Source organism: Manis pentadactyla, chromosome 19 (genome assembly GCF_030020395.1).
Source record: "Manis pentadactyla isolate mManPen7 chromosome 19, mManPen7.hap1, whole genome shotgun sequence".
Lineage (NCBI taxonomy): Eukaryota > Metazoa > Chordata > Mammalia > Pholidota > Manidae > Manis > Manis pentadactyla.
In genome coordinates, this window is record NC_080037.1 from 2,984,954 (window position 1) to 3,007,615 (window position 22,662).

Sequence of the window (22,662 nt, forward strand, 5' to 3'; positions counted from 1 at the left end):
TATTTTAGTATGTGTGGTGCGTGCTTGGGGCCACATCACGGAGAACTTACCTGCTATGTCAAAGCGTTTGGGTTTTACCCTGGCAGGAATGGGGAATCAGTGGAGACCTTAAAGCCAGGGACGGATATGATTAGGTAGGTCTTTTTAAAAAATACTCTTGGTAGAAAAAACATGGGGAGTGCATTGGACTGGAAATACGGAGACCACTGGAGGCTCTTACAGAGCTAAGGAGGTAATGAGGGGCTGTGTAACGTGATGGCCGAGAACTTTGGGGCCAGTCAGCCTGGACTCAAGCCTGACCATCACTTGCTAATGCTGCGATGTTAGAGAAGATGCCCACAGTCTCTGAGAAGCAGTTTCTTCATCTATAAAGTGGATGAAATAATACCTGCTTGATAGGGTTTTTTTTAGAGAATACATGAAGATACCACATGAATAGCGCTTACCACAGTTTCTGACCCAGAGGAAGCATTTCCTAACTGTATCTAGTAGAAGGAATAGAAACCTCATTTATGGGAGTGACAGTGGGACTAGAGAAGGGTCAAGCTTGAGAGATGTTTAGACGTATGGACCACCCAAGTGTACGCAGGGCTGGAAAGGAACGCCTCAAAGCTATAATTTCTGTTTGAGGCGATAGGAGAGGGGGGCACACGAAGAAGGGAGGAAGGACTGACTTATAAGCAAGAGGCGGCGAAAGGGCAGATGATGAAAAGGCCGTGGTTGCTACTATCTCTGAGGAGCCTGATACTGGGGCAGGAGTAGAGGTCCCATGAGAGGTATTTTCTGAAGTTGGGGGGATAGCATCGTTCAGGTACAGAACTGGATCAGTCAGACATGAGGGGTGCAGGAAACAATGCCAGATCCTCAGGAAAAGGGGCAGGAATTGGGTTCCAGGCCAGCAGGCTGGAGCTCAGAGCATGGCTTCAGGTCCAATGGAGCAAATGGATTGGAGATTGGGTGGAAACAGTCTAAGATAGGTGCAGGTTGAGGGAAAGAGATGGTGCTCAGCGGGTATTGGGAATGCAAGCCCTCACCCCGAATCTAGGGTTAGGGCCAGAAGAGCAACACTAGACCCCACCGTCCAGAGGGAATGGTGTTCTTAATAGGTCTGGCCTATGAAGGATCGGTGGCCTTCATCCTGCAGTTTGAAGCTGATTGTGCTATAGCAGGGACTGGCATTTCAGCCTTCTCTCTAACCCTTTGCTCTCATGGTCCTGAAAGAACCAGTGACATGACATTTCCTTGGAACCCTAGTGGCATGTCTCCAGCTATCCAGGGCTCCTGCTATACCTGCACACATACACATGCCTGTGCACATTTGTGTGCACACGCTGGGTTACTGCCCTCTGACCCCTGGGAGGTACCTGTGCAATTATGCAGAGAGGAGCATGTCTAGGCGTGGTCACTGTTGAGCTCACCACCTGTCCTAGCCTTTCTGTGCAGTGTCTGCCCATCCCGCCCTAGACACACTCAGTGTCCCACAGCCAGACATCCGTGCTCACCCAGCTCTAGGTTCATAGCTTCACACAAGTCAACAAATGTTCTGGACCACAACAACTGATATTAATCGAGTACTTACTATATATCATATTATCCTAAGTGCTTAGGATAAAATCTCATTTAATCCTCAAACCTCAAACTATGAGGTAGTTACTATTATTCTGGTTTTACCAGAGAGAGAACTGAAACTCATTAAGGGTGAAGTAATCTGCCTTAGGTCATACAGCTGGGAAGTGCTAGAGCTTGGATTCTGTGTTAGGTCCGACTCCAAACCCATGCCTTTATTATGCTATCAAAAAGGCAGACATTTCTCAGTGTGTACTCTCTATTCTTTGGAACATGTGTTTCTGTGTATGTCATGGAAGAAGCCGAGAACTGATTAACTTCTATTAATAATTAAGGGAGTCCAGTGGCTTGGTCAGGTGGCTGATCTCATTAACAGAACAGAGCTGGAGAGAGGGTTATGCTTAGTAATCACGTGATGAACAGAACCCCAGTCTGGACTCTCTCTCAAAACAGAATAAACCCCGTACAACACTTCTGTGTAGCACCTGCTACCTTGCTAGTTTTATTTATCCTAGAAGGGGTAGGAAATGTGATTTCCCAAGTAGAACCCGAATAGATAGCAGAGAAGAGCGTGGTCAAGTGCACTGCATTGTGCTGCAAACAGTGCCTGTGGTTGATTATCCAAACTCAGCCACAGCTAACTGAAGTCACTCCACCTCTCTGCCCCACTTTTGTTGCCTGGAAAATTGAGGTGTGAATAAGGACTTGAATAAAAATTGCAAGGTTAAAAATTAATGCAATGAATCTTCAGGAAGGACTGTAAAGAAATCTCTTTTCCCAATCCAGCTGTGTGAGTCAGGGAGGATGGATGTAGCCACATCAACATTTGGGGGTGGTGGGGGAAAGCAGGGAGCCTGGGAACTGAGGTTCTTCAGTAAGCTCCCAAATGGGAATTACTTGCCTCTTGACAGGCAATACACATAATGTGGCTCTAATCAAACTTACTGGTGGTGGATGGTGTGAGGAAAATAGAAGTTCCTATGGCCAGGATCCTCACCTGATCCTAAACTAACTGATGACGTCACTGGCCTGCTGTTAGGCTGCTGCTCCCACTCCCTAGGCAATGAGCTGTTACTGAGTCACTCTATGAAGAGCTCTGCCCCGTGCTCTGGGTGGTGCAGGGACAGAGCTGGATTACGGAGCTGCAGACTGCTGGGTGCAGACGTGATCCTAGCGCTCTGTTTACCACCGGGAGAACAAAACTGGGTATAAACCCTCTTACCTCAAGAACATGCCGTTGTCATTTCTCAGTCTCACTGAATCCATAGTGAACTTGCCCAGGGCTGAACCCTTCAGGCAAGACAGATGGTCACTGAGATTTGGGAGCTCAGAATGGAAGATCTGGGAAAAGGTGAGAAAAGGTGAGGGAGGAGAAGCACTTGAGACCTACTGGTCGCATTCCCAGGGCTGTGCCCTAGAGTCCTCTCTTCTGGTGACCAAGGAGTATGAGGAAGGGGTACGAGGCTCATTTTACGGCTGAGGCTTGCCCCAAGAGGCTTCATTAAGGCCTCACCACTAGTAGATGGCCCCTGGTGAAAGCCAGTGCCCCATGTATTTGATGCCAATGCTGTTTTACTGTACCTGCTGTCTATGGCATTCAACCAGTTTTCTCTGCAAAGTCCTAGAAATTCGCATCTTAATGGTCATTTGTTTGCTCATTGCTCCTTCACTTATTCCATAGGTAGCTATCGATCGAGTGCTCGGTAGTTTCAAAACACTAAGATTCGCTAAATCTCAAATACTCTGTTGCATGCACTCCCCAGTTCCACAGAATGCAGAAACCTTTTCCTCCTCATGGGAATTAGAAGCTCGTTTTTCGTGGTGCTTTCACTGAAGAGAAGATTTTCTCTGGAAATCAGAAGACCCGAGTACAAATACGGTATCTCGCCCTTGTAGAGGGCGCCTCTGTAGAGACATTCCTGAGTGTCCGTTTGGGCCAGTAGAGTGAGTCTGCTTGGCAGAGTGTCACTGGGAACGCTGGCGACAGTGAGGGGCAGGAGGCACCCTGTGGGAACCTGTCCTTTCTTGCACGTCTCAGGCCACCTGTAATTCTAGGGTGAAACTCTCTGCCTCGGGGTACCCGAGGCTGACTCGGCCAGCTCCCGGATTCAGTTCAGAGCCTCTTTATCATGTCTTTTTATTCAAAGTCCTTTTTTCTGCCTCTCATCATAATTCTATTTCTGCTTCTAACCTCCAGTCAAACTAGAAACTCTTGACTCTCCCATTCTACTGAGGAAGTTACATTCTCTTGCTTGGAATTTCTAGAGCTTACCATGGAGGCCCTAGAGGGCCGTTGCCTGTCAAACTGCCTGGTCTTTCATTCCCTGAGTTTTGCCTCTTCCTTAGACCCCACGCCTCAGGTTGGATTTTTTCACCACTTAAACATCTTATCTGCTCTCTACCTTTCTTTTTTCTTTTCCTTTTTTCGATGACCCTTCAAAGCTTTTGAACTTAGTCCACTGCTTTTGATCTGAAATTCCCCATTTTTCTCAAAGCTTTCCTTCCTCCTTCATCTCTGTCCCCTTGGCTTGGTCACCAGCTAGTCGGAAGTCACTTCCTCCTGAAGTCATACCTCCTGGCTTCACTGTCCTTAATGATCCATTAGTTGTTGAGTACATATGGCTTCGCCGACAAGGCCAGCGAGGTAAGGCACGTTCCTGACCCGACGAGTCTGATGGGGTCACAGCATGAGAACGAACGCTTGTAAAATGATCATGTATGTCTAGAGGAGAATGCTGCCCATAGCGATGGCACAAAGGAGAAGAGACAAATGGATTCATGGGTCATAAAGGGCCTTGAACTGGTTCCAAGAGGTGGGAAAGAAGTGAGGAAGAGGCATTCCAGAAATAAGGAACATCCCGGGCAAAGACCTAGAAGTGTGAACCCGTATGTTGCACTTGGAGAAGCTGTTGCTTGTTTGGTTTTCCTGGAGGTTGGTGCTCAAATAGGGGCGCTGCCGGAAGCTAGGCTGAGGCGGTCGGAGGAGCTCGGCAATAAAGCACCTTAAATGCCTTGCCAGGAATGTTGGGTTTTATTCCTGAGGCTGTGGAGGATGAGTGAAGAGTTTTAAGAAGGAGAGCCATAACAGACTTAGAAGGATGACCTGAGTTACGGCAAGGAGCACGTACTGCGTGTGGGCAACCACGGGCAGGGAGACTGGACGAGAGACCGTTGTGATATGGTCAGCAGACATGAAGACAGCATGAACAGGTGGTGTGGTTAAAGGGGAGGGAAGAATATTACAGACGTTAAGAGATCAAGTTGACGTGACTTAGTGGCTGAATGGATATTGGGAGTGAGGGCACGTTTCCGGACAGCCCACCAGATGGACATGAATGCTGTTGAGGCTGATGGAGAAGACAGGGAGGGACAGGTTTGGGAGGTGAGACAGAAAGGCGTGACTGGTGTGCGATGAGGTCTGGGGTGCAGACATCCCGTGGACACATTCGTTCTCTTTTGCAGCCATGGCTAAAGGCCTTCAGGTCACAGTGCCTGACAAGAAGAAGGTGGCCATGCTCTTCCAGCCTGCTGTGCTTCGCTGCCACTACGCCACGTCTTCCCACCAGCCCGCAGTCGTGCAGTGGAAGTTCAAGTCCTACTGCCAGGATCGCATGGGGGAGTCCCTGGGCATGTCCTCCTCCAGGGCCCAGGCTCTCAGCAAAAGAAACCTGGAATGGGACCCCTACCTGGACTGTTTGGACAGCAGGAGGACTGTTCGAGTGGTGGCCTCGAAACAGGGCTCCACCATCACCCTGGGAGATTTCTACAGGGGCAGAGAGATTACGATCGTGCACGGTAACAATGCCTCTGTTTTGAATCATGGGATCGGGAGGCAGATTAGTTCCATTCTTCCCAGACACAAGGGATGTCAGCCTCATAGCCTTTCAGCCCATCAGAACTATGATTTGATGAGAGATGGGCGCATCGAGAAACCTGCAAATTGCTTGATGGGATGGTGAGGAGAGAAAAGGTGGAGGGTGTAATACGCAGAGAAGACAGTGAGGGGCTTTGGAAGGAGCCTTTCTTGAGCCTGATCTCTACTCTGAGGAGCTTGTTATCAGAACTGACCTGAAATAGGTGCCAGAGGACATTCTCAGTCAGATACCTCACACCTCGGCATCAGCTCTGTGGCCCTTCCCCACACACCGGAAGCAGGCTTCCTAGGAAGTCCCTCTGCTGGGAGAAGGACGCGTGCGTCACAGACCCAGGCAGATGGCGCAGCCCAGGTCCCACGTGGTTTCCACCAGTCCTACCCTTTCTCCTGCCCCCTCAAGCTTTGGACAAGGAAAGGTCCTAAGATTCAGATGTGACCTGTTTGACTATTTGAATTTTGAGGAACTCTTGGGGTGTCAGCTCATTTCCAGGAGTCCAGGGTAATTCTGGGATTTATCTGGCTCTCTGGGGCCTCTGTGCCAGCCTAGCTGGGTGAAAGCAGTCTCTAGTCCTGAAACCGGGCTGGAACTAGACCAGTTTCTGGGGGTGCTTTTAGCTCATGCCTTAGGAATGGCTAGTTTTTGTTATTATTTAAGTGAAGCAGACATGTCAGCTACCTACCATCCAGGGATAGGGAACCGAACAGTGCAGACAGTCCCCTAGGGGCCCCCTCCCACCCTCCATGTCCTGTGTTCTCCTTTCAGAAGGCAGTTTTAGGATTGGGTAACTTCTTTTTGTGCTAACAGATGCAGATCTTCAAATCGGGAAACTCCTGTGGGGGGACAGCGGCCTCTATTACTGCATAGTCACTACTCCTGATGACCTGGAGGGCAAAAACGAGGAGTCGGTGGAACTGCTGGTTCTGGGTAAGTGCGAACCATCTCAGACGCTTGCACGGCGCCCCCATCTCTCCTCCCTGCAGGTGTCTGCAGGCTGCACACGCAGTCTCTTATCTTTTGTGCACAGACAAAGCAGTTTTAGAATATGCCCCTCAGGGGCGGCAGCTGTATTTAGTATATCTGATTTCCTGGAGGCTCTGGCCTCCTGTTTGGCATTGTCCTGAGTGTTTCTGCTGCTTGTTGTTTTTTTCCCCCCCTTTCCACTTGCACCGTTAACCCTGATTTCTCTCTGCTCTTTTGCTGTCTATCCTTTATATGCTAATTGTCAAAGGAAATGCCAGAGGCCTTTGAAGCAGCCTGGCACCTACTGAGAGATAAGAATTCCATGGGTGAGTCAGTATCTCCTGAGATGTCAGGAATCTTTTCCCATTCAGTTTCCTCCACTTAAGACAGTCGCAAGGAAAGATGGCTGTGAACTCGAGAGTTTGATATTGTATTTATTTAAGGTGCACAAGGAAAAGAGCTACTGGGGATCGTGAGGGTGTTTAACTGGAAAGCAAATTTCTTAGAACCAGAAAGTGTCTGAGTTGTTCTGGAAGCAAATATATCTAATCCTTATTAATATTAATTTCTTTGTAAATGAAAACTCATTATTTTGACTACTTTTAAACTCTTCATGGATGGGAGGAATGTCAGATGACCTCCCTGTATGAAACTGAAAATTGAGCACATATTTCGTGCTCTGTAAATGTTAGTTGAATGAGGAAATTAGAGCAACACATATGGAGATTAAGAAAAGAAACTAGAGTATTTGTAGGAGAAAAGTTGAAACACATGAAGCCATTTTTCAAAAGAAGTGACATTTCTTGTAGCTTCCAAGAAGCCTGGTGATAGAAGTCTTGGGGGAATCGTTGAGGGTGTTTTCTTTTCAAGGAAAGTGAGGTTAAAGGTTAATTTTTACCCTATGTGGGAAACTCAGTGCCCAGGGAAAAAGTGGGATTTGCTGTTTGGGATTTTTAGTTTTACTCTATCTTGACCATGTGACCTTGGGAAACCCGACTATTCTGCTGCCTTAATTTTATAGTTTACAAAATGGATTAAGGTAATAACTATTAATAATTAACCCTTAAATTCATAATAACCCTTCTTAGAGTGATGACTTAATTCAAATACATATTCCTTGGGTCCAATATAAAAGCCTAACTGCTGTGATTTGTAAAAAACTGGGAAACATGACACATTCAAAAGGAAATAAAAAAGGAAAAGGCTTTTATTGGCCTTGTAAAAGAATACAGGGAAGCCTGCTCTGAGAGCAGCTGTGACTCTGTAAATCACAAGGGAATAAAAAGATAAATTTCTGCTTAATCACACAAGTCTAATGGCAGAATTTGGAGGAAACAGGGGCTCATTGCGCCTGCAATTAGCTAATTGTGAACAAAAGTATTTGGCCAGTGTAACCATTTGCAGAGAGATAATTGCCTGTGCAGGAAACAGCGGCCAGGTAAAAACCACTTTAAATAATTTGCATTCTGCAAATGCAGGGAAATGAATAGAACGAAAGTCTTGTCATCTGCAAATGTCCAGAAGTATGGGAAGGACATTCCTCTGGATCAGAACATACAAAGTCACGGGCAAAGATGCCTATCCTCAGGACAAAAAGAGGTGGGATGAAAATGGTCCCCAGTGACGGGTGGAAAGGTGAAGCTCGGTGTCACTCCAGGAAGAATTGTAAAGGAAAACCGGGAGGCTGCCGATCAACTCATCACAGTAGAAGCAGCGTATCCGCGAGGCACACTGATGCCTGCCAGGGCTCTCGGGGGGAGAAACGCGTAGTTCTGCCATGTTCCTCGTTACTTAGAAATGCTCAAAGCATGACAGTCTGCCACGTCAACTTCTTGGGGCAACACGTGTTTTGTTACTTATTTAAAGGGGTTAGTTTGAAATCTGTGAGAATGTTCTGCCTACATGAAGTACTCTATTCACTTTCCAAATGGAAAATTCTGAGTCTTCTTTGTCCTAACAAAACCCTTTATAGAATTTTGAAAAATTCTAAGCATTTGGTTGTTATATCCTGAAGGCCTATTTGTTAAGTATTCTTTTTATGTGAGACCAGGAGAGCATCCTGATTTCTGAGGTCAACCTCAAGGACAGGAAGACCTTAGTGGGAAGATAACTTGGTCTGCACTTTGCTAATTACAGCTTCCTTGAGCCACCGGTTCAGTCGCTGGATTTTCTGTGAGGAGTGGTTGAAAGAACTGGAAGGATTTGGTCTAGTAAAAGAGAACTTGGAAAAGGCGGCATGGGAAATCTCCAGAGATCTGGAGTGAAACTGTATAAAGGAGAGATTGGCAACTTCCTCTGTATGGCTAAGTAAAACCAGAGCCAGGAACGGAAGTTACAGGGGGAGGGGAGAGCGTTAGCTCAGTATAAAGAAAGAACCATTAGCAACTGGAGATCTAGAGATGGAAGACTTGTTCTGAGGAGTAGTGGCTTCTATGTCCTGAAGAAGGTACGAAATTTCTTCTAAGTTATTATAAATGAAGCACTTATGCATCGGAAAAGGTGTTTCGATTACCTTTGAGCTCTATTTCAATTCTAAAATTCTCAGATTCAAAAGTAGATGAACATGAGTGACGTAACTACCTTGATAAATGAGAAAATGACCCTCCCAGGAATTCAGTCCTCGTGACAGAGATCAAAGAGGTTACAGATCGGTCACAACGAAGCCCGAGGGAATGGGGTCTTTAACAGCAGGTCACGGTTAAATGGACTGATTCCACAAGAGTGAGAAGAAACTATGAGGGCAGCTTGAAGGGTTGAAACTTAAGCTCTTCTCAGAGATGATCACGAAATGGGGAGCAGGAAACTGGTTGGAATTTCAGGTGGTCAATGAGTGAGGAAAGGTGAATCAAAGGGATAAATTAGAGATAGGATTTAGTTTGCTCATTATACTCATAGAGGTGAAGATAGAAAAGTTAATGGTACGAGATTGTGATGTGTCTTGTATGTCAGACTGAGAGGTTGGGACTTCATTGATGACTTTGTGGAGCCAATGAAGAAATCTTAACAGAGGAATGAAGTTAGATCTCAGGGTCGAAACAATACTCAGCAGCAGGGTGGACTGCATTTGACAGGAGCGAGAACAGAGGACGTGCTGCAGGGCTGGAAGAGTGAGAGATTCCAAAGTGACTGAGCACAGAGACGACACAGAAATGTTTCTGAGATGCAAGTGATGGATCCTGGTGACTAATGTGTACCAGGAAATGGGAGAGAGCAGCGAGTCCAAAGGCCTCCACGATTTCTAGCTAGCTGGACAGCCGCTGTTCTGTCACCTAAGAGAGGACACAGGTTGGGAGGCAGAATGAGTTTTGCTCTTGACATGTTGAATGTGAGAGGCCTGTGGGACACCAAGGTGAGATTGTCTTGCTTACAGTTAGAACTGTAGGTCTGCAACTCAGCGGAGAAGTGCGGGTCGGAGATAAAAGATTTGAGAATCATGAGTGATGGTCAGAACTGGGAAAGAATAGGTGAGTCACCCAGGAAGATTATATAAAGTGCAAAGGGCCAAGGACAGAACCTGCTGGTCTGCGTTCTAGTTTTACCTCGTCTGAGTGGTGACATTGTACCGAGCGTGTACTTGTTGATTTCTCCCACACACTGGAAGCATCTCAGGGGCACCAGACCCTGAGCTCTTCAGAGGCAAGGACCAGTTCTCCGTCTTCATATCTCCAATGCCTACCAGGGTGTCTAGAATAAAGAAATTTGAGTGAATTTTTGTTAATGGTAAAGAGGCAGAATCTGTAACTAATACTTAACTTTGTGCTTCTTAAATGTTAGTGCTGAGTATATAGTTGTTGGCTTATACAAAAAAGTGTCAGTTCAGTAAACGTCTACAGTCTCACATGAGATAACATGTTTAATCTCATTTGTCGCACTTCTGGGGATTTGGATTATTACTAGTGATAGATTCATCGGGGACTGTGGGGGAAAGCTACAGAAGTACACTCCAGCTAACTTGAGCAGGAAAAGAATTCCTTGGAAGGATATCAAAATTGAAGACTGGAAAATCAGTCTCTGAGGAGGATATATATTAGGGTAACACTTGTTAGCTTCTGTAAAAACACCCCTAAGTCTCAGTGACCTTCCACAGCAGAGCTGAGCGCCTCATCTTGCCGTAGTCAGATGTGGGTCAGGAGGCGCACCCAGTAGCTCCCTTCCAGATGGCGGTGCAGGGAGCTCGCCTTCCGGGTTGTTTGGCTTCGCTGGATCAGAGACCTCTGCACCCAGCTGCACAGAGAGGGCTTGGGTGCGCCTTCCCAGGGGCCAGGTCTGGCAGTGACCTGGGTCACTTCTGATGTTATTTTGGATGTGCCCAGGAAGAAAGTAAAAATGTTTTTGTGAACATAGCCAGAGATGCCCTGGGTCTGTGTAACAAGAATTGATAGTCAACGTCTTTAGGGCTCCATAGTCAGAAAAGATCAGCTCAACTGTTTTTTTTCTGATCTTGCATCTTTCCCGCTCACTCTCAGGAGAGAGAGTCCAGCTGGCCCAGTTTGGACAGTGTCCACGGCTCAGCCTTGAGAGGGCAGGGGTTCTTGGTAGCTAGTCCATCAAGATATGGACAAGAATGAATTCCCCAAGGGAAACGGGGCTCTGCTGCCAAATGGATAAATGGATGTGAAGTGCCCCAAAACGCCTTCAGGTGTTGTTGGTAAGCGCCCAGCATCATGATGCCAGTACAGTGTCTGTTTCCAGTATTATGTGCACTGATGAGAATTTGTGGTTCACAAAATCTTCTTGTAATAACCTTGTACGGTAGGGGAGTGGGCATTATTTTCCACATTTTCCAAATTAACGTTCAGGTTTATAAGTATTGTCCCCTTGAAAAAGTAATGTCAGTGATCAAACCCGCATTTTGATGCCCTGCCTCATCTCTTCCCATGACACCTCATCTATGTTAAGGAGCTAGAGAAGCCCCTGTGCATAAGCCGTGCTTAAAGAAAAATGGGGCTGAGGCCATGGGTAATCATTTTTACTTGTCCCAGATTTGCTGTTACATTTCATTTGATTTCTTAGTGAAACTGCCTATACCCACTGAACTGGGCCTTCATTTCAAAGGTGTGGGTGTTCATATCTAGACTGCAGCCTTCCCACTGGGTGTGACCCACCCCTCCTTTCCCCTTACAGCTGGACCATGGACAAAATCCATGCTTCTTTCAGAGGTTTCAGAAATAGCCAAAGACAAGAGATTCAGAGAAATGAGAGGACAACTGCTGATCCCACATTAAACACAAAAACTATACTGAGCATTTCTTTAATCTCTTTTGGATGATTCAGAAGGCAAAGTCATTCTGTAGTTGGAAATGTACAGTGTTTTGGGTACTTTGAGATGATAGTGACAGGTACCTTAGAAATATTTAGACAGGCATTGGGGATCGTAGGACCAAACCCGTAGACAGGCACAGAATGGGGGTGTCCATAAATCTGCCGCCCTGAGATGACACATTGGTCTGGGATCAGTGGCAAGGACAGGATGTTTATAACCTGGCACCATGCCACTGTTGGGATAGGAATAAAGTGCCTTGGGCAGCTCCTGCTGGCAGAAAAAGGACCTCACCATTCAGGAAGGCTCAAGCAGGGAAGTTATTATTTTAGAATCTAAAAGCAGCTCACCTTGTTCTTCTTTCCGTGCACAAAATGAGGGCCTGACCTCTTCTTTCTGATGTCCCATATGTGGTGGCTTGTTTTTTAAGGGCCTTCAAATAGGAAAGGAGGGTAAGGGCCTGGTGGAAATATGGGTGGAGGAACCCTTCTGCCTCGGGACCAAGAACAGAGTAAGAGGAGATGAGCCAAGCGGTGTCCGGATCAGAGCCCAGGAAGGGTTTGCTGGTGGTAAACAACGATTTTTTGGAAATTATGGTTGGTTGGGGAAAAGTTATAGAAACTCCCAGTCCGATAGATAAGCTTCCAGCATGCAACAGGCTCTCTTGTTCGGGACATTAAGATAAATAAGGTGTTTTTCTGAGTCCTTTTAAAATAAAGGTTTTGACCTTATTTAAAAGATCCACAGATTGCAGAAGTAACACTGTATAGGGTGCTGTCTCAGATACAGGTCTCTGATTCTGTTTTAATATTGTTTCTGTTTTGGGAAAAAATGATGTATGTTTACCGTAAACATTCCAAGCAGAAGAGAAAAGTGCAATAGAAGAAAATGTCTCCTAAAATCGCACCCTTCAGAACTAACTGTTGTATTCTTCAGGACCCTTGATTGCGAGGCGTAGACCCTCAAAGGGACTTAGGGCAACTCTTTGGCTTAGGTTACGGATAAGTCCGAGGATATTCCTGCTTCAAACATGGCTGAGTCCCGTTCGTGTTCAGATTATGTCCTAAAGACTCTCTCTCCTCTGTGCTACCTTTATTCTCAGGCAGGCGCTCCCCACCTGGGGCTGAGGTGGCCGCACAGGCCCAGGCTTCCGCTGTCTTTCACGCCGGCCATCCTGCCTTGTCTCCTGTAGCCGCAGCGCAGGTCCTGTGGACGGGGGTGGGCTGGGCTCAGGGGGAGAGGAAGGGAGTCCCATCCCAGCCCCAACAGAATCACATGAATTAAAGGGAGAAAGGGAAAAGCAGTAGCTTCGTAAAGGGAAATCGAGAGTTGTTTCCAAATGAAGAAGGCGAGCAAACACAAACACTGCTGATGTTTTGTGGAATTCATCCCCTTCTGCCTCATTATAGGCCGAGGGCAAGGCAGTCCCAGTAGGTCTGCGCCCAGTGGGTCCTTGTGAGGAGGCGCTAAACTGGGATGGGTTATTCCCGGTGAAGGTAATGCTGCCAAGTTACCTTTGTTTTCCTGTCATGCTTCTATTTTCCCTTCCATCTCTGTGACTTACCCAGAAACACAGCCTATATTACCCAGGCAAGGGGTGGAGGAACAGGCCTGAATGGATTTTTTTTTTTAACTCAAGTTATTCACAACCCTGTGCCTGAAATTGTTAATCTGGTCTAAAATAAGCCTTTCTGCCCATTAGTATTAAAAAGCCATTAAGAACATAATAAGAACTCTGGGACTTCTGGGGAGGGGCATCTCAGAACTGTGATTGACTTCAGGCGTTTCTGAGGCGGCGGGTCTGCGGTGGCGCAGAAATGCCCTGGCATCATTCACCCACATGTCAGCGCTGCCCATCCTCAGTGCCTCCGCACCCCCGCACCGGCTCGTTCTGGTGTTTGGAAGGGCTACTTGTTGCCAAGGCTCCCCTGCCCCTTCTCTTCCTCTTCGCCAGCCCCAGCCCCGCGCCGCTAACCAAGGAGATTTGCCGATGAAAAGGGCTTCGGCTCCCAGAGTTCCCATGACAACAGCCTCCTTGGCGGTCTTTGTTGCCTGCGAAAACTTTGATCTCTGAGACTGGCTGCTGCTGTTTCTCTGGAAGATTTACAAACAGAAGGAGGGGGAAAAGGAACTGGGAGAAGGCAGAAAAAGTTTGCTCCTGGCAGAAGGGAGAGAATTAATTACAGAGCCACACACTCTGGCCATAAAATCTGGGGGTTATTCCTGGACATCTTCCGATTCAGGCCGTGCCCGCGTTGTTTGTAGACTCGAGTATGCCTCAGGTACCTTGGCCCCACACCAAGGACCTCACATGGAGTTGATGTGGTTAGGAGGCCAGAACCCACTCCATCCTCAGTGACTATTCGACGCCCTCTGAGTTCCAGGAGAGCCGACATGACCTGCGGCTCCTGTGAAAGGAGGCAGCGAACTAACCAGGAGCCGGCTGTTCAGGCCTCATTCCTCCCAGCCCTCCCCTGGCCTGGCCTCTTCTGCCTGGAGCTCACCCGCATGCTCTGTGGGTCTCCGTTTTGAGAGGGACCAGAAAACTGCTGCAGAGGGGAGAAGGAAAAGCCCGACAGATGAGCCAGGCCCCAGCTGGAGTCTGATTCTGGTGGACAGCCATGGGTACCACGTGTTCTTGGAGGGGCAGGGCTGTGGCTGCCCCGGACACTGGGTGTCATGCCTTGTACTCCTGGCAAGAAGCCTCTGGTGGCCTCCGGACCTCTCCACCGCCTACTCACAACCTTGCTTTCTGGCAGGCACCATGGAACGGAGTCAGTTCTGCTTCAAGTATGATTTATATTTAAATATTCAAATTGAACTAGCCTTTTTTTTGTATACTACGTCCTGAGCATAGTGAGGGTACAAAATAAGTGGCACTGTCTTGTCCCTATAAAAATTACTTTTTGGTAAAGATAAATATTATGGTTCTGAATTAGAGAACAATATAATAAAAAACATTAAACTGCTTTTAATACTAAATATCTAGGCTATTGATACTCCCCCCCGGGAGACATTTGGCAATCTCTGGAAACACTTTTGGCTGTCACAGCCCACGAGGACGCCGCTGACACCGTACAGTGCGCAGCACAGCCCTCCTCCACCCAGCAGGGACCTGGCGCCACGTGTCAGGGTGCAGAACCCTGACCTGGACCACAGGCCAGCCTGGATACTGCGTAAGGTCCACGGTGAAGAGTGTGGGCTTGGGGTCAGATGTTCCCAGACTCACTGCAGCAACATGACCTTGAGCCTCGGTTTCCTCGCCTGTAAAAACAGGGAGGGGCAATAAAAGCTGCAAGAACTACTGTGAGGATTAAGTGGGACATACTCAGAGCTCTGTAAAGGTTAGTTCCCTTCTCCCACCCCTCCCATCCCCCACATCTCATCGCCAGTGTCTCTCCCTAATCTGAGGGAACGCTCTGTAGGGAGTTCTGCCTTCTGGGGCTCCTGCTAGAGAGGCCGATTTTCCTTTAGTCCCTTCCGTAGGCAGAGGCTTTAATGAGCCATCTGTGAATTGGCAATCCTATTACTAATAGATTCGTGTTTCCCCGACATCTGTGTAGTGCCTGGCCACCGGCGACCCTCGTCAGTCCTGTGGGTGTCTTCCTGCCAGTGGATTTCCCGACGTCATGTTACCTTTGTTTATCAGCATCCCAGCAGGCTGCTCTGGGTTGCTAGATTTTTTATTGTTGCTGGAAGCCCCCATTTCTCAGTGGGTGGCCCTCAGTTAATTACAGGGTGTTACTGTCTAAATGTAAGGGTTGAGTCACACAAGCCATTCCGTGGAGTCTGGAGGGGCTTGGGGGACACCTAAGACATGGAACAGGATCTGGATGGGCCTGGAAAGACTTTAAGATGGGGCGATTTTATAATTTATTGTCTGAACTCGGATACTCTTGAGAGTGAAAAGGGGAGACTTTTAATAACTTAGGTCAAGATGTTATTTTAATAATTGTGTCAAGGCAGTGGGCATAAACTGGAACTGCGCAGGCAAACCGGGGTAATGGTTGCCCCATCTTTAGAGATGATGGTTCTTCCATTGAAAAGAACAGAAGATCCAGAGGAGCTGGGGGCAAATGAGTGTCCCCTGCTGAGCCCTCGCTGCAAGCTGGCATTGTATTCGTGGGGGGGCTGGGGACGTGCCATGTCCATCCGTTTACTACAACCAAGCAAAGAGGGTGGTGTGCCTAATGATTGCTCACTGAAAATTTGTGCCAACATTTCCAGAGGGTGCAGGACGAGCCTGGGTTGTTGGAGGACAGACAGGTCTTGAAGGCGCCGCTGGCCCGCCCCCAGCCCCCAGCCCCCAGCCCCCAGCCCCAGCCGCGCCTGCTCCTCTGCTCGCCCGCCCGCCTCACTATTTTTGCTTCGCTTGTTGCTCATCACCGTGGGAGGAAAGTGGCCCTTATTAGTGCGCATTCCTGAGGCCGTTGCCATGGCGACGAGGGCGCTGCTCCGAAGCCCTGGACCCGCCGCCCCAGCGCGGCCCGCGGGGGGGGATCTGCTCAGCCCTGGGAAGAAAAGGGCGGCCTTTGGAGAGCCGGTCAGCAGACAGTCGCCTCTTTCTCCTCCAAAGCCAGCTGCCCCATTCAAGCGCGTAGTCCGCCGTTCACGCGGGGCAGCAGTGCCTCCTATGGTGCTCTGGAAACCGCGCGGTGGGCCAGCCCTGCACACCGAGAGGGGGCTGGTGGGAGGGGAGGGCGGGATCGCGCCGGGCTGTGGCTGTCAGCCCTCCGGGCCTTTGGTGGTTAAGGAGAGTCGCCTTGCTCGGCATCTTTGTATCCAAGGTGCCTGTGCCAGCCTGATGGATGGAGCACAGGTTGCTCAGGAAATCACACCCTGCACCAAGAAAGTCAATTTCCTCCTTCCATTACATCCCACCCGCCACTTCATTTTGGAGTTAAATCTAGCTTCTGTGTTTGGTCTCAGGCCAAGTTGAGCATGTTTTATTCCTGATAATGCTTTGCATCTCTCCACTCTCTTGAAGGTAGGGAATGGATCACAGAGCACTTTGCAAAGACAGAGTACCTTGCAGTCATTTTTATTACTGTTTATTAGTTTGTAGCAGTATGGTGTATGCCTTTTAATTAGCTCACACTGTTGTTATGACGTGTTCAGTAATCATTTTCTGGTCGCATCTTTAAAAAGTGCCGAAATTTTTAACCATCTCCAACATTCCCAGTATCCAAGCATTATACTTTAATTATGTAAGTAGATGCATAATGCCACAGACACAAACTTCATGGTTGCACACACTGCAAATACTAGGAGACTAGGAAGCAGCTGCTGCACATTTCTAAATTACGGAAAAGCAAAGCTTGAGAGGGAAAAATATTGGAAAAAGGGGTGTGTAGACCCAGGTTCTACTCCTGGCTTGATAATTAGTCAGCTGGGTGACTTTGGGTAAGATTCTTAACCTCTCTGAGTCTTAGGTTCCAAAAACATGGAGTGGGTTATAGATTAAATGACCTCAAATATCCTCTCTAGCTAAAAAAAAATCTGATTCTTGAATTCTCTGAATAGGAGTCAGTGCCTCAGGCCAAGTTTCTAATCACTGCCAAAAAGCCTGAAGCATTTATTAATGTTTAATTGCAGATGGTCCAATACTAGTCATTTTGTGGAGAGAACTCAAAGTCAGAATTACTCACTGTAATTTAAAGTGAACCAAATGTAAAAGACACAAAAAGATAGACTCATGAAGTGCTTAAATATATATTTTATAAATACATACAAAAGAAAGGGAGGCTGTATCCACATTTGTGCTGGATAATCATAAACTATATTTACCGGGTGCATGGTTACCATGGGAATGTAGACTAAAAACAGGGATGTGTGTGCCCTTGGGAAAGCTCCAATCTCTTTGGGATTCCAAATAGCCACAGAAACTTTACATTTAAGAGGGCCAGAGAAAGGCATCTGTTCCCCTCAGACTTAGGAGAGAAACATTTTGGAGAGCTAGGAGCAGAGAGAACAGGGACGTATTCAGTATATCCCTGAAAATGGGTCTAGGGCATCTTAGGAGAGCTTGGAAGTGGGATGAAGGCCAGATGTGCATGAAACAGAGGGAGACGAAGGGGACGACAAGGGGTGCAGGAAGGAGGCATTCTAGATTGTCCCGCGCAGCTTTGTGTGGTGTATTGCCAACCCTGAGGAGGGCTCCACGTGAGTGAGTTCAAAGAGATGCGCGGAGATAATGATGCTGTCAGTAGTGGTGACATAAGGATGAAAGAAGTACGGTTTGCCCTCCTTGTCAAAAGTCCCAGTGCATTAGATAAGGTGTCTGTTATCATCAAGGAACCGAGTGGCAGATCTAGGGTCTGAAAACCAGTCTCTCTTGAATCTGGAACTTCTGTGTCTTCCACTGCACTTGAAAGGTTTGGGCCAACCATCAGAGCTTGGATTTAAGTTTGAAGAGTAGAGATAAAGACAGTTCTTTGGCTAAATTTGTACAGACATTGTATTTCTCTGTAATGGCTGCCTTAAAAAAAAAACTGGCTCAGTGGTTTTCAACTGGTGGGGTGTGAGGTGGGGTGGTGCTCCCATCTCCCTGGATAGCAAGCTGGCATTTAGGGATGTTCCGTTGGCTAGAGGATGCCCTGTGGCGTTGAGCCCTGAGTCCGGGGCTGCTGAACATTCTCCGGCACACAGAAGGGTGCTGAATGAACGAATGGCTGCTCCATAATCTTAGTAGAAGCCTGTTTCCACCTGGGATGGGTAAAAGGCACCCTCACGGCCAGTGAATCCGAAGTCCAGCATACCACATGATGGGACCTTGCTCCTGGGAACACCTGGCGGTCCTGACGGGCGAGGCGCCTCCTCGCGCTGGGCCCAAGGGATGCCAGGCACTGAGCACAGTCCCTGCTCCGGGGGCATTGCTGTCCTGCTGCTAGAAGCACAGGCGAAGGAATCACAGGACAGAGAGAAACGTGCACTGACGGGAGTGCGGGTCCCATTTGGGAGCCGGGAGGACGCGTGCTCAGCTCTGTCGGAACGCAGTTCCGAGTCCTGTGGACTGTGGATGGTTAGGATTTGAACAACGCCAGACATCCAGGTGTGAGCTGGTTATCTTAGTAATGAAGGTAAGCAAACCTGCCTGGGGGGCCTGGCCTATCAAACCAAGAGTGTTAGAACCTTGGGGAAATGTCACCAGGACGTGGTTTGTTGTGAATGTGCAAAAATAATGCCACGAGTGGAAGGAGAAGAGAAGTAGGAAAGCAGGCCAGACCTGTGTCTCCAGGGAAGGGCCTCATGGCCACGTGCAACCTGATGTCAAAGATGCAAAAGAGGCTGATAAAAACATCGGGTTCAGCAGGAAGAAAGTCCCTTGACCTTAGTAAGTCTTGGGACACAGAGGCACATAACTAAAACCGACCTTGTCCCACACTGTCAGGCAGGCCGCACAGACCATGCATGTGAGGGTCTCAGGGTAGATATCAAGTCTTCCTCCTCTCTGTGTCCCCACCTGGCACTACACACATTTCTTTGTTGACCGAATGCTAATGGTGAATGAATGAAGTGAAGACATTCTAGAAGTGGGCTCGTCCTCAGAAATATGGACAAAAATTTCAGTAGGAGGTAACTTCAAGGTGTCAGGAGCAGAAACAGCTGAAATAGGGAATTATATAGGTCAGATAAGAAAGTTGTTTTATTCACAATGCATGTTTCCGCCCTGATCATTTGACCCCCAAGGATGTGGCTGTTTTGGCTATGAAGTTTGTGATGTCACGGTATAAAAGCGGCACTCGCGGGTATGCATGTTCAGACTGTGAGTAGGCCTGATTCATGTGGTCTGTTCATGTGGAAATTTCATATAAGTAATGAATTCTACAAAGTTTGGGGAACACCAAGCACTTCTATGAAAACTGTTTTCTGATAGCTTGAGCTTGGTTTGAAAAGGGTAAATGTAGCCTTCTATTTGCAGGTCTGCTTTCTGTCCTTTTCTCAGACATTAAAGTGACTTGTAATTGCCACTCCTAAATGGAATCCTTGAAGAACGACAGTGATTCTCGAGTGTTGGTGAAGTGCTGCTGAAATCTGGAACGTATTTGCGGCAATTGTTTGGCTTCTCGAAGATCAGGCCTTCATGGGATGTGATGGGAGAGAATAGGCCGAGAAAACAGAGCATTCCTAGCTGGCAACAGCCGTTCTTAGGAATTGTCAGGCAAGAAGCTGGAAGCAAAATAATTTTCAGAAGTATAGGATTCCAGCATGAATCTACTTTGTAAAATGCCTTTAGCTCCAATAAAATGTAAGTCATGGTGTACAAGCCAGAGAGCTTTGCACTCTCCTCTGTTGACATGATATAGTGGTATTATCTGCTATCTCAAAACTCCTACTATGTTCTCAATTCTGAAGTCACTTAATTCCACCCATTTTATTGCAAGTCTGTCATGCACGTGACCCTGGGGCTAACAACTACATAGGAGCATTGCAGGAAGTCTTCCTCTCCTATCCGTCAGCTATTGGCTGTGGCTTCTTGGGGAATGAGAAGTTTGATGTATGTCTTTCTGTTGGAGGGATGGGCTTTGTGAATGCCTGTCCATATTTCTGATACTACCCTATTTTAATTTTTTCAATTATAAAAAAAACCTGCAACATGAAAATCCCTGCTTGTTCTTACATGATGCCCATCGCAGCTCCCCAGAAATAAGAGGGCTAGCAGTCTGGTGTGTAATAGTATTGCTTTCAGATTTTAATTTGAACACAGGTGCCTAGATCTTGTATTCACTGACATTCTGTGTGTAGAGGCAATGTCAGAACATTATCAAGGTAACCTAAACAGCTGGGGGGGAACGTCCAGCTTCGGTGTTTTATCCACTCATAAATATATCTGTGTGTAATCACCCCTCAGTGGTTGCAAGGGCATGATCTCTGGGCTCTGTAGAGCCCCCAAACATATTTTGTATGGCTTGTCCAGTGTTTTTTTTTAATCTATAAATCAGTTAACATTTGAAAATCAGGATATTTTGCATAAAAAATTTGGGGCCCAGCTAATCTTGAAAAACAGAAAGATTTGCAGCCCTGAAGACACATTCCTGGGGCAGAAACTGGCTGGAGGCGAATATAGCAAGCAGCCCCTACAGACACATAGTCTGCCATTTGCCACTCCCCCAACTTCTGTCTCTGGAATTGTATCGGGCAAACTTATTTGCATTGCCCTCAGGTCCCTGTAAACATAGAGAGTTGAGTTTGCAACTCTAATCGTAAGTATCAGATTTGAGAACTAAGGATGTTACAGATAAGGTGACCATATAATTAATTGTCCAAGCTAGGACACTTTGAGAGTGAAGAGGGCTGTTATTAATAATCACACCAGGACAGCAGGCACAAACCAGGGCTGTCCCAGACAAAGATAAGTGGTCTCCTGTTTGTAGAGCAGTTCATGCTGCCACTTCATCTGACTAGTGAGAGGACTGAGACCCAGAGAGTGAGGAATTGAGGAATTTCTAGGAATTGAGACCGAGAAAGAGCCTTTGTAGTCCGTGAGTAAACGAATGGCAGAGTTGCCCCTGTATCCTGACCCCCAGTCTGCCGCTCTCTCCAGTATGACATGCTCCATAGAAGGTGGATGAGCACCATATCTTCCTTGAACGTACAGTTTTATAGTTAATAACTGCCACACAGCTAATTTCCTATGAGAACGTGTACACATTGGTAGCTTATATCATCAATAACATTTCTATTATGAGTATCATTAGTGCCTTGGGCTATAGCACATCTAGAGTTGTTTAAAACATCGGTAGGCTTGAGAACGGGAAAGTGAACAAAAAAGTCATTTTTCTAGATACAATAGAGATGCCTTGGAGGGGTTAATAATTTGGCTATGTTGGTATTAGGAAAAACAGCTATTAAATTTTTTTTACGCTTTTAATGTGATTACTAGAAAAGCTAAAACTACCCGTTACCCCGTTATATTTCTACCAGACAGCTGGTCATTCATTCATCATGCACAGAAATGAAGTTTGACTCAGTTGCAAGCTTAGGTACCCCAGTGACCTTTTGCCATCAGAGGTCGGAAAGGAGGGCAGGTGGCTCGGGTCGCCCCGCCGCTTATTAGCAAGGCTTCAGTGTGGTGAAGATTTTGACATGGGGCAGAAGCCCTACCAGGGATTTTACATTTACTTTGTTGTGAGAACACCATGAAAGCGCTCAGTGCTTCTTCGAGCCAGGCTAGTTTTTAAACGGGCCAGCCTCCTCCTCCCCAGTTTCCTGTCTTGTTTCCTGAATTTCGTAGCCTCCCTAAGCTCGGAGGGACAGCTGTTCTGACACCAGCCGTATCACACAGAAGGCACGGGGGTATACAGCGCCAGCTGTGGGTGCCATATGGAAAAGCCATACCATATACATATGTACAGAGTATTTCTGAAGCCAGAAAGAGTGTAGAAGAGTGTATAACTCATCTAGCTTTATCTTTTCCTTGCCTTTGAAAATTTTCATCATTGAAATTTCTTTAGGCTACAAATAGAGTCCTGCAGTGAGATAATTCTGAGTTGAAATCAGTATGTACTTTTGTTCTTATATGGACATAGGACTGTGTATGGATGTATGAAAATGCAGGTTAAATATCTGGATGAAGACGGGTTTGACTTTAGGATGAAATGTGTAGAGAAGAATGTATAAATAAAGAGAGATGCTGTGTGTCAGTCTGCTCAAGCCAGGGTTTCATATTTGAAGCAGAGATTTCCCCCTCCAATAAACAGTTATGATTTTCTTTCTGCTTCCGCCTGGCTTAGGTGCAGAGTTCACTTAAATGCTGCCAAGAGGTGCTTCTCTTGACTCAGCCCAGCTGTGGTCACTTGCCTGTCATACCACAAAGAGCGTGGCTCAACGGCCTGTGCCAGGATGGTGCTAACTGGAGCCAGGCTTCCAGCTGTGTTTTCCTTTGCAGTAACCTCTGCCCTTCTCTTTCCGCCTCTTCCAGGCAGGACAGGGCTGCTTGCTGATCTCTTGCCCAGTTTTGCTGTGGAGATTATGCCAGGTATTCAGTCATTTAACTCTTTA

At 47.1% G+C, this 22,662-nt stretch overlaps 1 protein-coding gene across 4 annotated transcripts in view; it reads left to right on the forward strand.

Annotated features, from left to right (window-relative positions):
• The window catches only part of ILDR2 (immunoglobulin like domain containing receptor 2), a 55,489-nt gene that overhangs the window by 10,718 nt on the left and 22,109 nt on the right, over positions 1-22,662 (forward strand). For 3 of the 4 annotated variants that reach the window (XM_036894622.2, XM_057494966.1, XM_036894623.2), the window contains 3 exons: positions 5,029-5,361; positions 6,246-6,365; positions 22,583-22,639. In XM_036894622.2, the coding sequence (XP_036750517.2) occupies positions 5,029-5,361; positions 6,246-6,365; positions 22,583-22,639 (510 nt within the window). The remainder of the gene's footprint in view (positions 1-5,028; positions 5,362-6,245; positions 6,366-22,582; positions 22,640-22,662) is intronic. The other variant, XM_057494965.1, reaches the window with a different exon arrangement.